Source organism: Chamaea fasciata, unplaced genomic scaffold (genome assembly GCF_029207755.1).
Source record: "Chamaea fasciata isolate MVZ Bird 193981 ecotype frontalis unplaced genomic scaffold, bChaFas1.0.hap1 SCAF_13, whole genome shotgun sequence".
Classification (NCBI taxonomy): domain Eukaryota; kingdom Metazoa; phylum Chordata; class Aves; order Passeriformes; family Sylviidae; genus Chamaea; species Chamaea fasciata.
Window position 1 is genome coordinate 19,783,633 of NW_027094098.1, and position 15,752 is coordinate 19,799,384.

Sequence of the window (15,752 nt, forward strand, 5' to 3'; positions counted from 1 at the left end):
CTCGTTTTAGAATCAATAGAAGAATTCCCTTCTTGAATTTGAGTAACATTAAAAAGATCCATGAATTCTGCAGACTGAGGAAGGGAGCTGGCCAGGCTAGAGGATTTTGTCCAAAGTCAGCGTCCTGAAGTCTGGATGAACCACTGAGCTGTGATGCTTGGTTTGGATTGATTCATTCGACTGTTCCTGTTACAATAACCGGCAAACAAAGATCTGACTTCTGAAGTACAGGCTGCAGACAGATCATTATTGTCTGTCTGGCTGTGCATAGTAAGCCTTTTATTATTTTTCCCGAATTTTTCATATTCTGTCCCCTTTCCTTGTAACAAACCAGGCACTTTGGTAAAAGGATGTAACTCCGGTGTGAAAGGGCAGCTCAGTTCAGTGACAAGCGACCTGTCCACAGCCAGTCACTGCGATGCTGCTGGGATAGTTCGGAGCTGGGTTTCTTCTTTACCTCCCCCGGCTGTGGTTTCTTCTGTTCTTTTGCTTATCTTCAAGAGGTTTGGTTTTACCAGCACTGCCCGAGCGTGTTCACTTTCACATCCACACCTGGCATTTGTCAGCTCTTCTATTTCCGCGGTTCCGGGGACCCCGAGCTCGTCCCGCGGGGTCGCTCCTGATGCTGTGTTGGCCACGTTGTTGTCCAGTCACTGCGGGATGGAAATCGCTGTGTCCATCTCTTCCTCCTCCACGATGCTGGCCCGGGAGCGCGGCTCGGCTTCCTCCCAGCGCGGTTCCCTGCGGCTCCTGCCCTGGCCGGGCTGGTGCCGTGCCGTGCCGTGCTCCGTGGCTCCGGTGCCAGCCCGGCCCGGCCTGCAGGAGCCGCGGCCCCACGTGTCACCGAATCCCGGTCACTGAGGCTGGAAAAGCCCCCGGGGTGATCGCGGCCAAGCTGTGCCCGGTGCCCGCCGTGTCCCCAGCCCACCGCAGCCCCTCCTCGGGCACTCCAAGCCTCCCCGGGCAGGTCCAAGGCCTGACCAGCCTTTCCACGGCGGAATTCCTGCTGCCGTCCAGCCGCTGTCAGCGGCGCCCCGGGGCCTTTCCCAGCGCTCCGGGGGTGGCTGTGGCCGCGGGGCAGGGCCCGGCACCGGGGCACGGCCCATCGCCCGGGCCCGTCCGGCCCCGCCCCGACCCCGCCCGGGCGGAGCGGCGGCCGCGGGCCGTGCCACGACAGCCCCGCTCCGCGCCGCCCCTTTAACGCCGCGGGGCGCCGCCCCGGGGTGACACCCGGCTCGCCCTATGGCCGCCGGCCGCTCCCGTCTCCTTGCCAATAGCAGCGCGGCATAGGCGGGCCTTGCGCCGCTCCCAGCCCGAGGTTCCCTTCCGCTCTTAAAGGGGCCGCGGCGCGGCGCGGGCGGCGCGGCTGCGCTATGCGCGGGCGGCCATGCGATGGCGGTCGGTGGTGCTGGGGCTGCTGCTGCTGCGGCTCGGGCTGCAGGCGCTGCTGGCGCTGCTGCCCGCGCTGGCCCGCGGGCTCTGCCTGCACCCGCGCCTGCCCTGCCCCGGCCCGCGGCCGCCCGCGCTGCCCGGCCCGCCCGCGGGCGCTGCGGGCCGCGGGGCCCGGCTGTGGGGCGCGGCGGCGGGCGGCGACGAGTACGAGCGGCGCTACAGCGGCGCCTTCCCGCCGCAGCTGCGGGCGCGGCTGCGGGACGCGGCCCGGGGCATGTTCGTGTTCGGCTACGACAGCTACATGGAGCACGCCTTCCCCCGCGACGAGCTCGACCCGCTGCACTGCTGCGGCCGCGGGCCCGACCGCCGCGACCCGTGAGTGCGGCCGGGAACGGGGCCGGGAGAGGGAACGGGGCCGGGAACGGGAACGGGGCCGGGAACGGGGCCGGCAAAGGGAACGGGGCCGGGACCGGGAACGGCTGTGGGGACCGGGAACGGCTGTGGGGCCGGGGTGGGCACGGGCGCGGGGCTGGCATCGCTCCGGGTGTGTCTCCCTGGGGCTCAGGCTGGGCCCAGCCTCGGGACAGTTGGTAATGGCCATAAGCTAGAATACAGCAAGTTTCACCGCTGTATGAGCCGTGGACTGGGTTGGGTTGGGAGGGAGCTTAAAGTCCACCCAGAGCCACCCCTGCCATGGCAGGGACACCTCCCACTGTCCCAGGCTGCTCCAACGCCAGTGTCCAACCTGGCCTTGGGCACTGCCAGGGATCCAGGGGCAGCCACAGCTGCTCTGGGCACCCTGTGCCAGCGCCTGCCCACCCTCCCAGGGAGGAATTTCCTGTTAATATCCAATGTCAACCTATTCCCCTTAAGTTTGAAGCCGTTTCCTCTTGTCCTGTCACTCCAGTCCCTCTCCATATTTCTTGTAGTCTGCCTTCAGGTGCTGGAATTAACTTCATTCCGTAGTGGGGCAGAGCTCTGGAGCAGCTGCCCAAGGACTTGGAGACATTCCAAACCTACCTGGGCACTTCCTGTGTCACCTGCTCCAGGTGACCCTGCCTGGACAGGAGGTTGGACTGGATAATCTGCGCAGATCTCTTCCAACCTTTACAATTCTGTGATTCTGCCCTTCCAGCTCCAACCTGAACATCAATGATGTGCTGGGGAACTACTCCCTGACGCTGATCGACGCGCTGGACACGCTGGCGGTGAGTCCTTGGCGTGGGGACAGTGCCCTGCCCACCCTGGGACCTGCCCTGGTCACGCTGGGACTGCCCTGGCAGGTGATGCAAACAGCTGGATGATGAGCTAACAGCTGGATCACAAACCAGCAGTGTCACGTGGGGGTGACAGAATGAGAGTAGTTGGGGATGTCAGCAGAGACTTCCCGAAGAGGCGGTGGGAATTTGGAGCTCCTCCCCAAGGTTCAGACGAGGTGTCTTTGGGATATGCCGTCACTCTGGTGCTCAGGGGGGGTGGGTTAGAGCTGGAGCTGCTGTCTGCTGCTGAGAGGTCCATCAGGAGGAGGGTTCATCGTGTGCACAATAGCTGCAAGAGCTCTGGTTGTTTCACTTGGCAGAGAGGGCCTGGCTGACACACCGATCTGTGGGAAGAGTGGTGAAAGGAAGGAGGGGAAAACCCACAAAGCTGCTTCTCACCTGCATTTCTGATAAAACTGGAAGATAATGTGAGGAGCTGCTCATGTTTGTGTCAGTACCAGGGTGTGGGGTCATGAGGAAGGGCTCCCTGCTTGGGCATCTGCAGAGCCCCCAGTGGGTTTCGTGATTCCCATCTGTGCAGCCAGAGCAGGTTTTGTGCCTTCTGGAGTCTCACTGATGTGCTGGAGGCAGAGGGGATGTGTGCTGAAGGTGGTTTTCTGCTCTTAGGGACATAAACCCCTTTCCCATTCTACCCTGGGACTGCAGCAGTGGTGAGGAGCTGCCTGAGCAGGGCAGCTCTGAGCAGAACCGAAAGCAGAAGTGAGGGAAGCGTTGGGTTTTATTGACAGAGAAGTTTAAATTCTGTGCTGTGTGGCTGATAGCGGTGCCTTCCTGTCCTCCATCACCAGCAGGCCAGTGCTTAACTTCTTTTCTCAAATGTGAAGGTTGTGGTTGCTAAAGTCTCTGGTGTTTCAGAAGCTGCTGCATGGGGGGAAGCCTGTTCTGCTCCTCATTGCTCAGATCAAACACGTGGTGCTTCCCCCCTGGCTCTAGGTAATGGGGACAGCTGGCATCTGGTGCTCTGGTTAAAAATTTAGGTATGTCCCAGCCTTTTCATGAGCTCAGGCAAGCAGGAACCTGTTTTCCTTCCACATTGCTGCTCCCCTAAAGCTCAGGCTGATTTTACATCTGTCTCTGGATGGAATGGATTCACTTCCTAGGTTAGAACCTGTAGGAAGCAGGCACAAGGGAACTCTGGATGTGCAGTGTTGGGGCAGGAACCTGAAAGGTTGGACTGGCCTTTGGTCAAACAAACATTAAATCAAACTTCATTGTTCTGCAAGTTGGGTTATGTTTTAAACTGAACTCTTGAACTGATGGTTCAGGCAGTTTGAACCCTCAGTGTGCTAAATCTGACTGCTGGGCTAAGATGTGAAGTTGCCCTTCTCTCCCCCAACCCTCTTCTGGAGCAACAATTCTACAAACTGGCTTTGTTCTTCTTTAAAAGGTAATGGGGAACTCCTCAGAGTTCCAGAAGGCAGTGAAGTTGGTGATTGACACAGTTTCATTTGACAAAGACTCGACAGTCCAAGTTTTTGAGGCTACAATCAGGTATGTGGAGCTGAGTTTCTGTCTTTAAAGCAGTGACAAGGTCAAAGATTTGATGTGTGTGATTCAAAGTGAAATCATTGATTAGGAGGTCTTTGGGAGGCTTTATTCCCTAAATTGTTCCTCAAGTGAGCTGTTTCTTAATCTTCTATGAAAATACTCCATCCTTTCATATTGGAAACAATTTTAATCAGTCCCATGTGACCTGGAGCAGTGAGGGTGGTTGGCTCTGTGCTTGCAGACTCTGCTTTTGTGCTGTCACTCTTGCAGCAGAGACTCAGATCTGTGCCCAGCAAACAACCCTGGGACAGCTTTTCCCTGGTTTGTTTTTTTGTTTCGTGGACTTCTGCTCACTTTCACTTTCATTTTAGGTGGAAAAAGACTCTTCTGTCTTGGAAATGGGTTTAGATACCGTCTGATTTTAAAGGGTTTCATTTTTCTGAGTGTCTCAAGCAGTGTTTATTCCTGCTTCACTTGGCTAGGCTTTCTTTTTTCTGAGTACAAAGTTTATGTAACAGCCTTCCTGCCCTTTGCAGGAACAGGGAGGTCTTCACTCCTGAACACTTGTTACAACAACTCCTGGGTTGGGTAAATTCTGCAGAACCAGGTTTTGGGATACTGTGGCTGACAACCGCCTGCCTTCTGCCTATGTTCACTGCTGGTGGGGGAAAACCAGATCGTTTTGTGTGGTGCCTGTAAGGAGCACAAAGTAGTAATTCTGTCAGACATGACACCAGTGAGGTGTTTAGGTGAATAATGAGGTTCAGAACAGACTGAAAACCTGGATTTTCCTTTTCCCACAGGGTTTTGGGAAGCCTGCTGTCTGCCCACATCATCATCACAGACACCAAGCAGCCCTTTGGGGACATGACCATTAAGGATTATGACAATGAGCTGCTGCACTTGGCTCATGACCTGGCAGTGAGGCTGCTCCCAGCCTTTGAGAACACCAAAACTGGCATTCCCTATCCTCGGGTGAGTGCACACAGCAGCCCTGGGGGAAACGGGCTCAAAGCAGTGTTTCAGAATCCTACAACTGGAATTCTGTGCCCTTTTATGTGCACTTGGGTTATTGAGCCTGCTCTGGGTTACACAGGGGACACTGCCCTAAGTTTTGGTGGTACAAGTTGCTCCTTCTGTCTAGTGAATGTTTTCCCTGGGCTGATTGTTCACTGTGTTCGTTGCTCCCCGTGGGTCAGGAGTCATTTCTGTGCTGTTTGGCTGGAGCATTCCCTGCCCTGTGTCACACAGCAGCAAACACCACTGTCATTAACAAGGGACAATGTAAAGGCAAATAGCTGAGGAAAGCGACTCTATTGGTCACTTGCTACTAAAATAATTATGTTAGAATAAAACTCTCCTGAAATATTTATCATACTGGGCTTGGAAGTTATCATTTTCCTGAAGACTGCTTAGTGAGTACTCTGGGATTCTTGGATGCTGCAGCCTCTGGTTTTAAGCAGATCCATTGGCAAGGAGAAGGATGTCACTACTACTGGAACAATCCTAAACTGCAAAACTATAATTAGCACTTGCCTGGCTGCTCTTCATTTCTGGAGGCAGCAGCACTGCTTTTCCTTCCAGACCTGCCAGGCTGTAGAAATGTGAATTTTCACTTCTGTTCAGGGCCTGGTAAAGCAGCTGAGGGTGGTGTAACTTCCCTTCCACGTTGTGTTCCGTGGGGAAGGGGAGGAGCATCCACCGAGGAAGCTCTGGCTTTCAACAGCACAAACTGAGGGGCAGCAGAGAAGGAAAAGAGCCTGAATGTTTAGTGGAAAGCATGAAAAAGTGGAGTGAAGTTTGCAAGGGTTAGCAAATGTAAGAGAAAAATGAGGCTTGCCCACTTTAAGCACAATGCTATAAAGCTGGAAGAAGAATGTCAGGAATTCCACGGGAAAGCTTTCCAAGCAGCAGTGTGCTGGTTTTGTTGTCTGTGTGCACATTCCATGCTGCACATGGTGCAAAAACTACCCAAAAGGTTTGTTCCTGAAGGTGAGGATGTAAAAACTACCCAGAAGGTTTGTTCCTAAAGGTGAGGGTGTAAAAACTACCCAAAAGGTTTGTTCCTGGGGGTGAGGGTGTAAAAACTACCCAAAAGGTTTGTTCCTGAGGGTTAAGATGCACTGTGAGCACAGTGGCTGGGTGCAGCCTGCCTGTCCCTGTTGGCACTGTCCCTGTTCACAGGTGAACCTGAAGAAGGGAGTTCCTCCAGACAGCCACAACGAGACCTGCACAGCAGGAGCTGGATCCTTGCTGGTGGAGTTTGGCATCCTCAGCAGGCTGCTTGGTGATTCCACCTTCGAGTGGGTGGCCAGGAGAGCTGTGAAGGCCCTGTGGAGCCTGAGGAGCAATAACACTGGGCTGCTGGGTAATGTCTGGGGGCTGCTGTGTTAGCCTGCCTCAGGCTGGGCCATCAGGCCACACTTCCCTCGTGTGTCCTCACACCTTTGTCCCTCTGCAGCTGTTCGGTCTCCTTCTCCTGCTGTACCCAGGGCTTCTGTGGGACAAATGGTGCTTTGGGGGCTTTGTAAGAGAAATGGAGTCGCTGAAAGGCTCCTCAGGGCGCAGGTTTTCAAACGGAGTTTTTCACGAAACTGGGGAATGGAACTGAAGGCCCCGATCTGTGTCCCTGTTAATATAATTCAGATTGGCAGATGACTGAAAGCGCTTAAAATAACTGCATGTGTGTGTGGGTGTTCCTCGGATGAATGCACCGTTGTAGCACTTCATCTGATGCTAATCTTTGATCCTTCCTCCTTGGGAATTTCTGAACGTGTAACATTCCCAAGTCCTGACTGGATTGTTTTTCTCTGCAGCCTCAGACTAAACTTTTTGTTTGTTCTGATAGGAAACGTTGTGAACATCCAGACTGGCCACTGGGTTGGGAAGCAGAGTGGGCTGGGAGCAGGCTCAGATTCGTTCTATGAGTACCTGCTGAAGTCCTACATCCTCTTTGGGGAAAAGGAAGACCTGGAGATGTTCAACGCTGCTTATCAGAACATCCAGAACCACCTGAGGAGAGGGTATGTGCTTCATGTCAGCAGCAGTTCCCTGAGCAGTGAATCCTCGTGCAAGATCTGAAACACATCTGGTTATAGTGCTTTGTGTCATGCTCTAGGAAATCTGTTCCCCTTGTTACTGTAAGAAGTCAAACCTCATTTCCGTGGTAGCCTCCTCGTCCCTCAGCAACTGATGGGGTGCAGAGAAGCCAAACTGGTTCCTGCCCCATTTATAAAAGTTAAGGCTGAGAAAAGCCTGGCAGTGCATAAGAAATGTATTAAACTGGCTGCTTTGTTCTTCTGAAAGCCTGATCTTGCCTGCCGTGACTTTATGGCAGAGGTTCTGCTGGCAGAGCTCTAAGATAGGACACAGCCCTTTACGAATTAACTTCTCTGAGGGCAGGACTGATGTTTGGGCTCCCAGGCCAGCAGAGCAGTGGCTGCCTGCCTGTGCTGTGGCAGCGTGCTGTGTTCTCCTCAGGCAGAGCAGTTCCATGTTGCTGTTGTTCCCTGGCAGGCGGGAGGCCTGCAATGAAGGCGAGGGGGACCCTCCCCTGTACGTCAACGTGAACATGTACACGGGCCAGCTGATGAACACCTGGATTGACTCTCTGCAGGCCTTCTTCCCTGGGCTGCAGGTCAGCTTTCCTTCTGCTCAAGGCCCGTCCTAATGCTGGGCTGGGAATGGAGTTCTGAGCTGAGCTCCCCCCTGTGGGTTTGCTGCTCTGATGAGAGTTCAGTTCAGCTCTGCAGTAACACAGCAATGTGGGGAGGCCTGGCCTGCTCTCTGCCAGGTCTGAGAGACTTTCAACTTCCCTCTTTTGCCCTCAGCATTTGTATTCTGTGCTGTGAGGCTCTGCTAAAGCTCTTACTGCAAAGAATTAACACATTACTACTTCCTGGGGGTTATTTCCTGGGTGTTTTATGGGAGATGAGTTGTATCAGATGCCCCACTCTCCTCTTTGCTGGCTCTAAGTGTGTGTGTGGCTGCTCTCGTGCCCAGGTGTTGATAGGAGATGTGGAAGATGCCATTTGTCTCCATGCCTTCTATTATGCCATATGGAAACGCTATGGAGCCCTCCCAGAGAGGTACAACTGGCAGCTGCAGGCCCCAGATGTTCCCTTCTACCCTCTGAGGCCAGAGCTGGTGGAGTCCACATATCTTCTTTATCAGGTATTTGACTTCCCTGAGCTGCACATCGCGGCTTGGCCAGATTGCGTTTGTTCAGAAAGTCCCTTTTCCCCCCTGACCTGTGGCCAGCTGAAGTTTGGAGCTGTCTGTTGTCACATGGAGGCCTCTGGGCAGGCACTGCAGTGCTGTGCAATGTTGCTGTTTGCTTCAAAGACAGCCTTTTTTTAATAAGGCAGGCAAAAAAAAACAACACTAAACAACCTTTTCTAAAAGCTGCTGGCAGATTTTTACAAGGTAGAGAGAGACCTGTGACTGCTCGACCAAAATTGTTGGAAGGAAATGTAACAGCTTTCCTTGCAATACTGTCCAGGCAGAGATACAATAAACTGAAATAACTGTCTGCCCACAAGGAAAGGATCAGAGAGTTTGGATTTACTGCAGGTTTTGTAGGATTTGCACTAAAGGAAATGTGAGAAGCTTGCACTGGCTAATCCAAGTCATGCTCCTGTAAAGATAAGTTTGCTGTGATACACAAGACTCTGGTACCAATAGGCCTTTGTTGTGTTATTTTTACAAGATTTCAAAATTGCTGACTCTAACTCTTGTCTGTCTTCCTTATTTAGGCCACAAAGAACCCGTTTTACCTTCATGTGGGAATGGATATTCTGCAGAGTTTGGAAAAATATACAAAAGCAAAGTCAGTCTTCAATGTTCTTTTCTTCCCTCAGTGCTATATACCTACATTTTATTATACAAATACTATATAGAATCCAGTCTGCCACATGTAGGTAAACCAGAAAACCCAGCCCTCCCTGAAAGCCACAAGAGATGATTGGTTTATTTATTGAGCACTTCTTTCTTTCCCCTCTGAAAATTGAAATTAGAGTCCAGTGGCAACTTTATACCTCAGGAATTTTATCACCGCCTTTCCAAATGCATTGGTGATGATCAGCTGCTAAAAACTGCTGAAAATAGTCGTTGGGATTTTTTCCTAGGGATCCTGCAAGATTATTTCTCACCTCGTGGTGTTCAGCTGAACTGAGGGATGGCCCCTAAGCCAGATGCTGTTGGGTATCAGCTTCCAGTTCTGAACGCTGACTTTAATACTGAGCAGCTGAACTCCTGGCAAGGCTCAGGGGGAAGACAGGGAATTTTCATTCCTCGTTATGAATCGACTCGTTTTCTAGACAAATGTGTAATGGTTGGCCGGGTCAGACCTTGCTGCTGAGTGGGGTTCAGGTGATCCCAGCCCCCTGAGCACCCCAGCACCAATGACCAGTGAGTGTTTGCACAACACGCTTGTTCCATTTGACCTTCACCCCCGGCAGCTGGAATGCTCTGGAGTGAAGGAATTTCTGGGGAGCACTCTGGGGGCCTGGACGGCTGGAGCTGACCCCAGGCCAATGTCCAATGTTGCAGGTGTGGCTATGCCACGTTGCACCACGTGGTGGAGAAGACCAAGGAGGATCGGATGGAGAGCTTCTTCCTCAGTGAAACCTGTAAATATTTGTACCTGGTACGTGGCCGTTCCTCACGTGGCAGAGGAGGGGGCAGGAGGTCATTAATTATTAATTAGGAGCTGGGTTGGGGGCGGGGCATCATTAATGACGAGCTGCTGGGCTTTGTGGATGGGGGTGATTCAGGCTGAGCTCATCTTCTTTGACCTCAGCCCAGTCTCTGAGGTGGGGCAGCTGCCCAGGAGTGGTTCCTGAACCTGGAGAGCTGCAGATCTTTGGGAAGAGGCTGGAAAGGAGAGGGAGCAGGGCTGGAGGGAGCTGCTGCTCAGCTCTGAGCTAATCGCTGCTTGCAGCCCTCCTGCCTGGAGCAGCCTCTGCTTTGTCCCCGCTGGGCTTTGGCACTCACAGGAGAAAGCTTTTGGGCTGACATTGCCTGAGCCCCTGTTCTCAATCTCCTTTAGTGCAGAAAAACCAAATAAATCTGTGACTGAGTGGATGCCAGCCTAGAAATGCCTCACAGAGCAGCTTAGAAAAATAAAGGGCACTTTAAGTTGTGGGAGAAGTTTTTCTTCTGCTCTCCTCTTCCGACTGCTCAGATCCATCCCTTGTAGTAAGACTATTTATTTCCATTTGCTCCAGCATTATTTAGCACCGAAAGGTAATTTTTGTGTGACCCTTCGAAGCGTGAGTACCTGTGTCCAGCTCCTTGTTACTGGGAGGTGAAGGATGTGGCACACCTCCAACGACTCTCTCTCATCTCTCCTTCAGTTGTTTGATGAAGAGAATCCGGTGCACAAATCTGGGAATAAGTTCATGTTTACTACTGAGGGCCACGTCGTGTCTGTGGATGAGCGATTCCGGAACTCGCTGTGGGAGGACATCCTCCCTGGGGAGGAGGACAGCGCCCAGAAATCCAAAGCCCCCGAGCTCAAGGCAGCCAACTTCAGCTCCAACGTAAGGACAGCACCTGCCTGGGGGGTGGAGGTGGGGCAGGCAGGACAAAGGGAGCCCTTTGGAAGTGGTGCTGGGGAGTGTTTCCTTTAGAAATGTTAAATACCTGAGAAGCTCCCTGAAAAACACTTTCAGCAGCAGCATGGATGGGATCAGGGATTCTGCTGAAGGTGAAACCTGTCCCCTTTCAAGTGTTTTGCAGCAATATTTTTTGTTCTTCGTTAATTTACTTCCGATTGTTTTTCCCTTCCCCTTTGCTTTGCCCGTAAAACCCTCCAGTGTTGCTGCCAGGGGCAAAGGGAGAAGCAGAGGGGCCTCTAAACCAAGCTTGGTCTTCCTCAGTGTGGTTTTGGGGGGTGTCAGGGGGACTTTTCTTAGCAAGGCTTCAGCTGAGCCCAGAGCTGTGGCTCCAGTGCCCATCCCCAAGCAGAACAGGGCTGGCTTTAATCACGGAATCACAGAGTGGGTCCAGTTGAAAGGACCTTACAGATAACCTCATTCCATCCCCATGGGCAGGGACACCTTCCACTAGAGCAGCTGAGGACAATGTTTTTTTAAAATCTCTGCTGGTAGGTTCTGGTGTGGTTCCTTCCCTCCTCCCCACAAAGCTCCAGAAAAAAAGAGCATTATTCGAAACATTCACAGTTGTCATAGTGAAGGAAATCTCAGTTGCACAACAAGCTGTGCTGCGTGTTTGGAAGCTGCAGCCTGCACTGAGGAAACACTTGGCTGCTCATTTATGGGATTTGTGCTGGAAGTCTGCAAAGAACGAGGGAAAGTTGGAGTAAAAAGTGTTGTTTGGTACAATTTTCTGTACTGGGAGGGTCTGAAAGGCTTGCAAAGGGGATGGGCTTGCCTGGGTTTGGATTTGAGTTTTTAAAGAGATGTAAATTTTCCCCACAGTGTAACAGAGTCCCTGATGAGAGGAGGTACCTGCTGCCCCTGAAGAGCAACTACATGAGACAGATCGACAGAATGGTGGGACTGATCTGAGGGACTCTGCAGGGACACTTCACAGGAGCTGGGGATTCCTCTGCACACATTCCTCCCCCCTCCAGCTGCTCCCTGCACAGCCTGAGCCCCCCAGGTGGCCCCTGTGGGGACACGAAGGAGATGGAGCTCAGTCCCCCGAGCTGGGGGAGCCTCCTGTGCCACCTGAACGGACAGCTCTTGCTTCAAGACCTCCTCTGAAAAATGTTGTCGCAAATGAAGGCTGAAAATATTTCAAAAGGAAAAGGAGGCAAATTGGCCACTTAGCTACCTCTTTGTAGCTGTGTTACAAACGTCCCTCTAGAGCAGGGCCTGGTGTTTCATTTGAAATGATCTCGGGGCTTGGGCAAGGAGTTGGGGAAGTGCAATTTTTTTTTTTTTTTACACCGAGTTGAATTATTGAAGTTTTCTGACTAGCAATACACAACCTTAAGGTCTACTCAGGTAGGAACCCACTGGGTTTGCTGAAACAAATCTGCTCTGTGTGCTCCTGGAAAGATGGTTCCTGGTGGTGTAAGAGCTGTTGGTGGAGTGTGCCATCCCTCATGCTCACAGGTGATAGAACCTGCAGGGTTGTGGGAGCCTGCAGCTGCAGGAGCCAGTGATCAAAGCAATCCAGGTGCCTTTTTGGAAGGGGATGGGGGGAGGGAAGGGGGAATTGCAAAGCCACTCAGGCAGAAGTTCCCAAAGTTTCCTTGTTTGCCATGTTTCAGTGCCTTTTCAGGAGAGATGCTGCTAAGAACTGGTGTCACAGTACACGGAGAACAAACTCTTTCACATTCCTGACAGGATTGATGTGTTAGTGCCTTAAGTTCTCTTCACTAGCAGGGAAAACTGAGCTTCCTTGGGAAGATGGAGAAGTGTTTCTTTTTGACGAGCTGGTTGCAAAATACAGTGGAACCCAAAGTCACTTAAAAAGAGATGTTTGTTTGTTTTTTTAAGAGGCTGGAAGAATGTCTATGGACTTTCAGGGAGAAAGCAGTTAAGGGCTTGAGGGATGACAACAAACTGAGGCCAAAACAACTATTTTAAATATAACAAGTTGGTGGGGTTTTTTTTCCAGTGGTTCCCCGTTGCTTACATACTTTTAACTGCAGTTGAAGTAGTAGGATGTTATTTTTGGGTTAATGACTTTTAAATTGAGGCATAAATACAAGGGCGACTTGATCTGCTGTATTTTCACCTTCTTACAACAACATTGGTTTTCATAAACCACGTGCTGCCACTCAAAAACATTTCTAATAAATACGAAGTTTGTGCTGGAGAGGTTATTGTTGGAATCTTTTAATGCACAGATGCATCTCAGGGACTTTGTTGTGGAATCTTCTGTTCCATGATAGTTGAATCTTGTATTCAGGCAAAAAAAGAAAAAAAAAAAATCATCAAGTCTTAGTTTTTAATATGTGTGTTTGAAGGGTTGGAGGGGGGAGAGGGAAATAGGCTTAAAATTTCCCAAAATATTGGAATGGAATGGGTTGCCTTGGTGTCTGAGGCAGCTGCTGCTTCCAGCTCCTGTAGGATTTGCCCAAGGTGTTGTTGGAGTGTCTGAGCTGTCTGTTTGACAGGAGAACAGGCATTCCGGGTGTTGTGATGCAGAGAGGTGTTGGGAGAGGTTCAGGCTGTGCTTCCAGCCAGAGCAGGGTGAGGAGGGCAGGAGGAAGGACACAGGCAGGGGGAGTGGGGCTCTCCGTGCTGCGCCTGGGCCAGGTGGGCTCAGCCAGCCCTGCCATGAGAGGTGCTGGGGTGGGGGCCCAGAGCAGCATCCCACACTGGCTCTGTGAACTCAGAGTGGCAGCGCCAGGGTGGACAGGATTCCGGGGTGAGCAGGATTCTGGGGATGGACAGGATGCCAGGATGGGCAGGATTCTGAGATGAGCAGGATTTGGGGATGGACAGGACACCAGGACAGACACACCCCGAGTACAGTGGTGGCTTCTCCTGGTCCAGGTTTGTCCCAGTTCAGCTCCCTGAGTGTGACACTGGCCACTCTCCCTGTTAGTGCCTTCTGAATTCCTGAAGCCAGGGGAGGGTCCCAGCCCAGGGCTGTGCACAGAATCCGTTCCAGAGCTTTCCAGAGAGAATTCCACGGCTGTGAGGAAGTTGCACAACTGTTTTGCCATTGTGTTTTCCTTGGGATTGCCAGGAATAGGGGAGGGTGGCTGACAATGGGAGCAGCCCAGACAGGAATTGCAGCTTTCCAGCCAGACCCGTGGTCAGCTGCCCTTGGGAATTGCTTTGGAATTTCTGTTGCCTGCTGATGTCACAGTCATCTTCCCGTGGAAATGTTCTTTATCCTCACTGAGACTGGTGATGAAAGACTCTGTGTTCCTTCAGGAGCCAGTTTTTTTCTTCCTCTTTGTTCTCAAACTGCTTGGATAGGTTTTTTCTCTGTAAAGAAGACGGGGCACCTGGTATGCACTGAAATGAGAGCTTTTGTACGAGTCAGTGGCATCAAAATGGAGCTGATAACAGGGCTGGAATCACTTGCTGAAACAGACTCTTGTATTTCTTGGTATCATGTGCAATATCAGGTTTTCCTAACTCGAAGTGCCATGTATGCTTAAATTGTTATTTATCCGTGAAGTATTTAACTGGGGATGGGAAACTTGGAGGAGGACCAAATGTGCTTTCCGTGAAATGTCCTGAATTTTCAACAGCTGGCTTGCAAATCTGCATTAAAAAAAATAGTGTGTTCGACTCCTTGGATGTGTGTTTGTCTTGCAGGGGATCTCCCTGCACCTTCTGTACACTGGGATTCCATCTGGTTTGGGCTGGGAGAATCCTGTTTATTCTTCCTGCAGGAGAATAAACCCACCCCAAAACAACAGAAAAAAAACCCCTTTTTTCTCTCCATGAGGATTTGGGGGCAGCTGGGAGCGGGGGTTGATGTGGGGTGAGTGGAGTGTGGCAGTTCCTGGTCTCATCAGCAGCTCCTGACCTCCCTGCTGGGATTCCCAGTCCTTTGTCCAGTCAATCCATGAAAAACCTGGTTCAGGTGGGAATTCTGCCCCAGGAACCTTGCTGGGCTCCCTGCACCCCATGGATCACCAGCCTGGGAAGCAGCTCGTGCTGGGTTTGGGAAGAGGAATGTGGAAATGAGCTGCCTGACTGACCATCACTTTGATTTATTGGTTCTCTTTTGCTGCTTTTCCCCGCTGGATTTGTTTTCCCTGTGACTGGCACTATCTCCTGAGTTGTTTCCTGCTCTGCAGTCGTGGTGCAGAGGCTGTTGGAGCTGGCAGGGCCTTGGCTGTGTCCGGATCAAACCCCACGTCCCAGGGAAATGTCTGCCGAACATCAGAGATGGGAATTTTGCACTGGTTTGAAACTTCCTCTGGGCTTTTGGATAATGAGATCTTTGCCTTTCTTTACTTTTGCTGCATTCAGACTTCTAAGTGTCAATTCGAAAGTGGGTGTAGAGGGGCTGGAATGATGATTTTGGGGCAAACACCCTAAAATCTGATATTTTCCCTGTGGCTGCACAATCCCTCTCTGCCCCGAGCAGCATTTTCCTGTCATTCCTTATCTTGTCTCGCTGCCTTCTCTGCCCCCGGAGGGTCGAGCAGCTCTGGACTGGGACTGACTGTTTGGATTGCAGCTTTTCCAGCCCACATTTAAGAAATTATCTCCAAAAAAACCCTCTCTGCCGTTGTTGCTTCCCTGGGAGATTGGAGCGCGGAGTAACATCGCCTGTGACACACGGTTGAAAATCCAAACGTGCGACTGAAAAGTCGCTTTTTTCAGAGCCGAACGCAGGGGACGAAGCGGGTTTGGAGCAGGACAGAGGTTCTGCGGTGCTGTAGCTCCGGTTTGCCTCCAGCAGAGCCCTCCCTTGTGCCGCCGTTCGAGGCTTTGGCTGACACCGCGGTGACTCCAGGGCTGCCAAAAGCGCTTCTCCATCTTCCCGGGGAAAACGCGGAATTATCGCCGCCCGGGGAGCCGCAAAGGGAAAGGGGACACGGCACTGCTCATTCCTAGGGATGTTCACCTTTGCTCCGGGCTCGGAACTGCTTTCAGGGAAGGATTTTGTGTCACTGATCACCTCCGCTGTGGTCTATCCACC

General features: G+C 52.0%; 1 protein-coding gene across 3 annotated transcripts; it reads left to right on the forward strand.

The window, feature by feature from the left end:
* The first annotated feature begins 1,387 nt into the window (after window positions 1-1,387).
* On the forward strand, window positions 1,388-14,399 carry EDEM1 (ER degradation enhancing alpha-mannosidase like protein 1). Of its 3 annotated transcripts, none has more exons than XM_066195255.1 (12): window positions 1,388-1,767; window positions 2,528-2,600; window positions 4,060-4,163; window positions 4,964-5,135; window positions 6,345-6,528; window positions 7,009-7,183; window positions 7,641-7,797; window positions 8,163-8,333; window positions 8,915-8,988; window positions 9,711-9,807; window positions 10,517-10,702; window positions 11,603-14,399. In XM_066195255.1, the coding sequence occupies exons 1-12, from the start codon at window positions 1,388-1,390 to the stop codon at window positions 11,690-11,692; spliced, it is 1,863 nt and encodes a 620-aa protein (XP_066051352.1). In that variant the 3' UTR covers window positions 11,693-14,399. The 3 variants fall into 3 exon arrangements, with proteins under 3 accessions (XP_066051352.1, XP_066051353.1, XP_066051354.1); XM_066195256.1 differs by having other exon boundaries at window positions 7,677-7,797; XM_066195257.1 differs by lacking the exons at window positions 8,915-8,988; window positions 11,603-14,399 and having other exon boundaries at window positions 10,517-10,605.
* The last annotated feature ends 1,353 nt before the right edge of the window (window positions 14,400-15,752 follow it).

What these genes read in the sequence shown, in the direction of transcription:
- EDEM1 (XM_066195255.1), top strand. Translation starts at nt 1,388, where the DNA reads ATGCGATGGCGGTCGGTGGTGCTGGGGCTGCTGCTGCTGCGGCTCGGG. An exon ending in CAATAACACTGGGCTGCTGG is followed by an intron (nt 6,529 to 7,008) that starts GTAATGTCTGGG and finishes TTGTTCTGATAG; the next exon opens with GAAACGTTGTGAACATCCAG. An exon ending in CAGCCAACTTCAGCTCCAAC is followed by an intron (nt 10,703 to 11,602) that starts GTAAGGACAGCA and finishes TTTTCCCCACAG; the next exon opens with TGTAACAGAGTCCCTGATGA.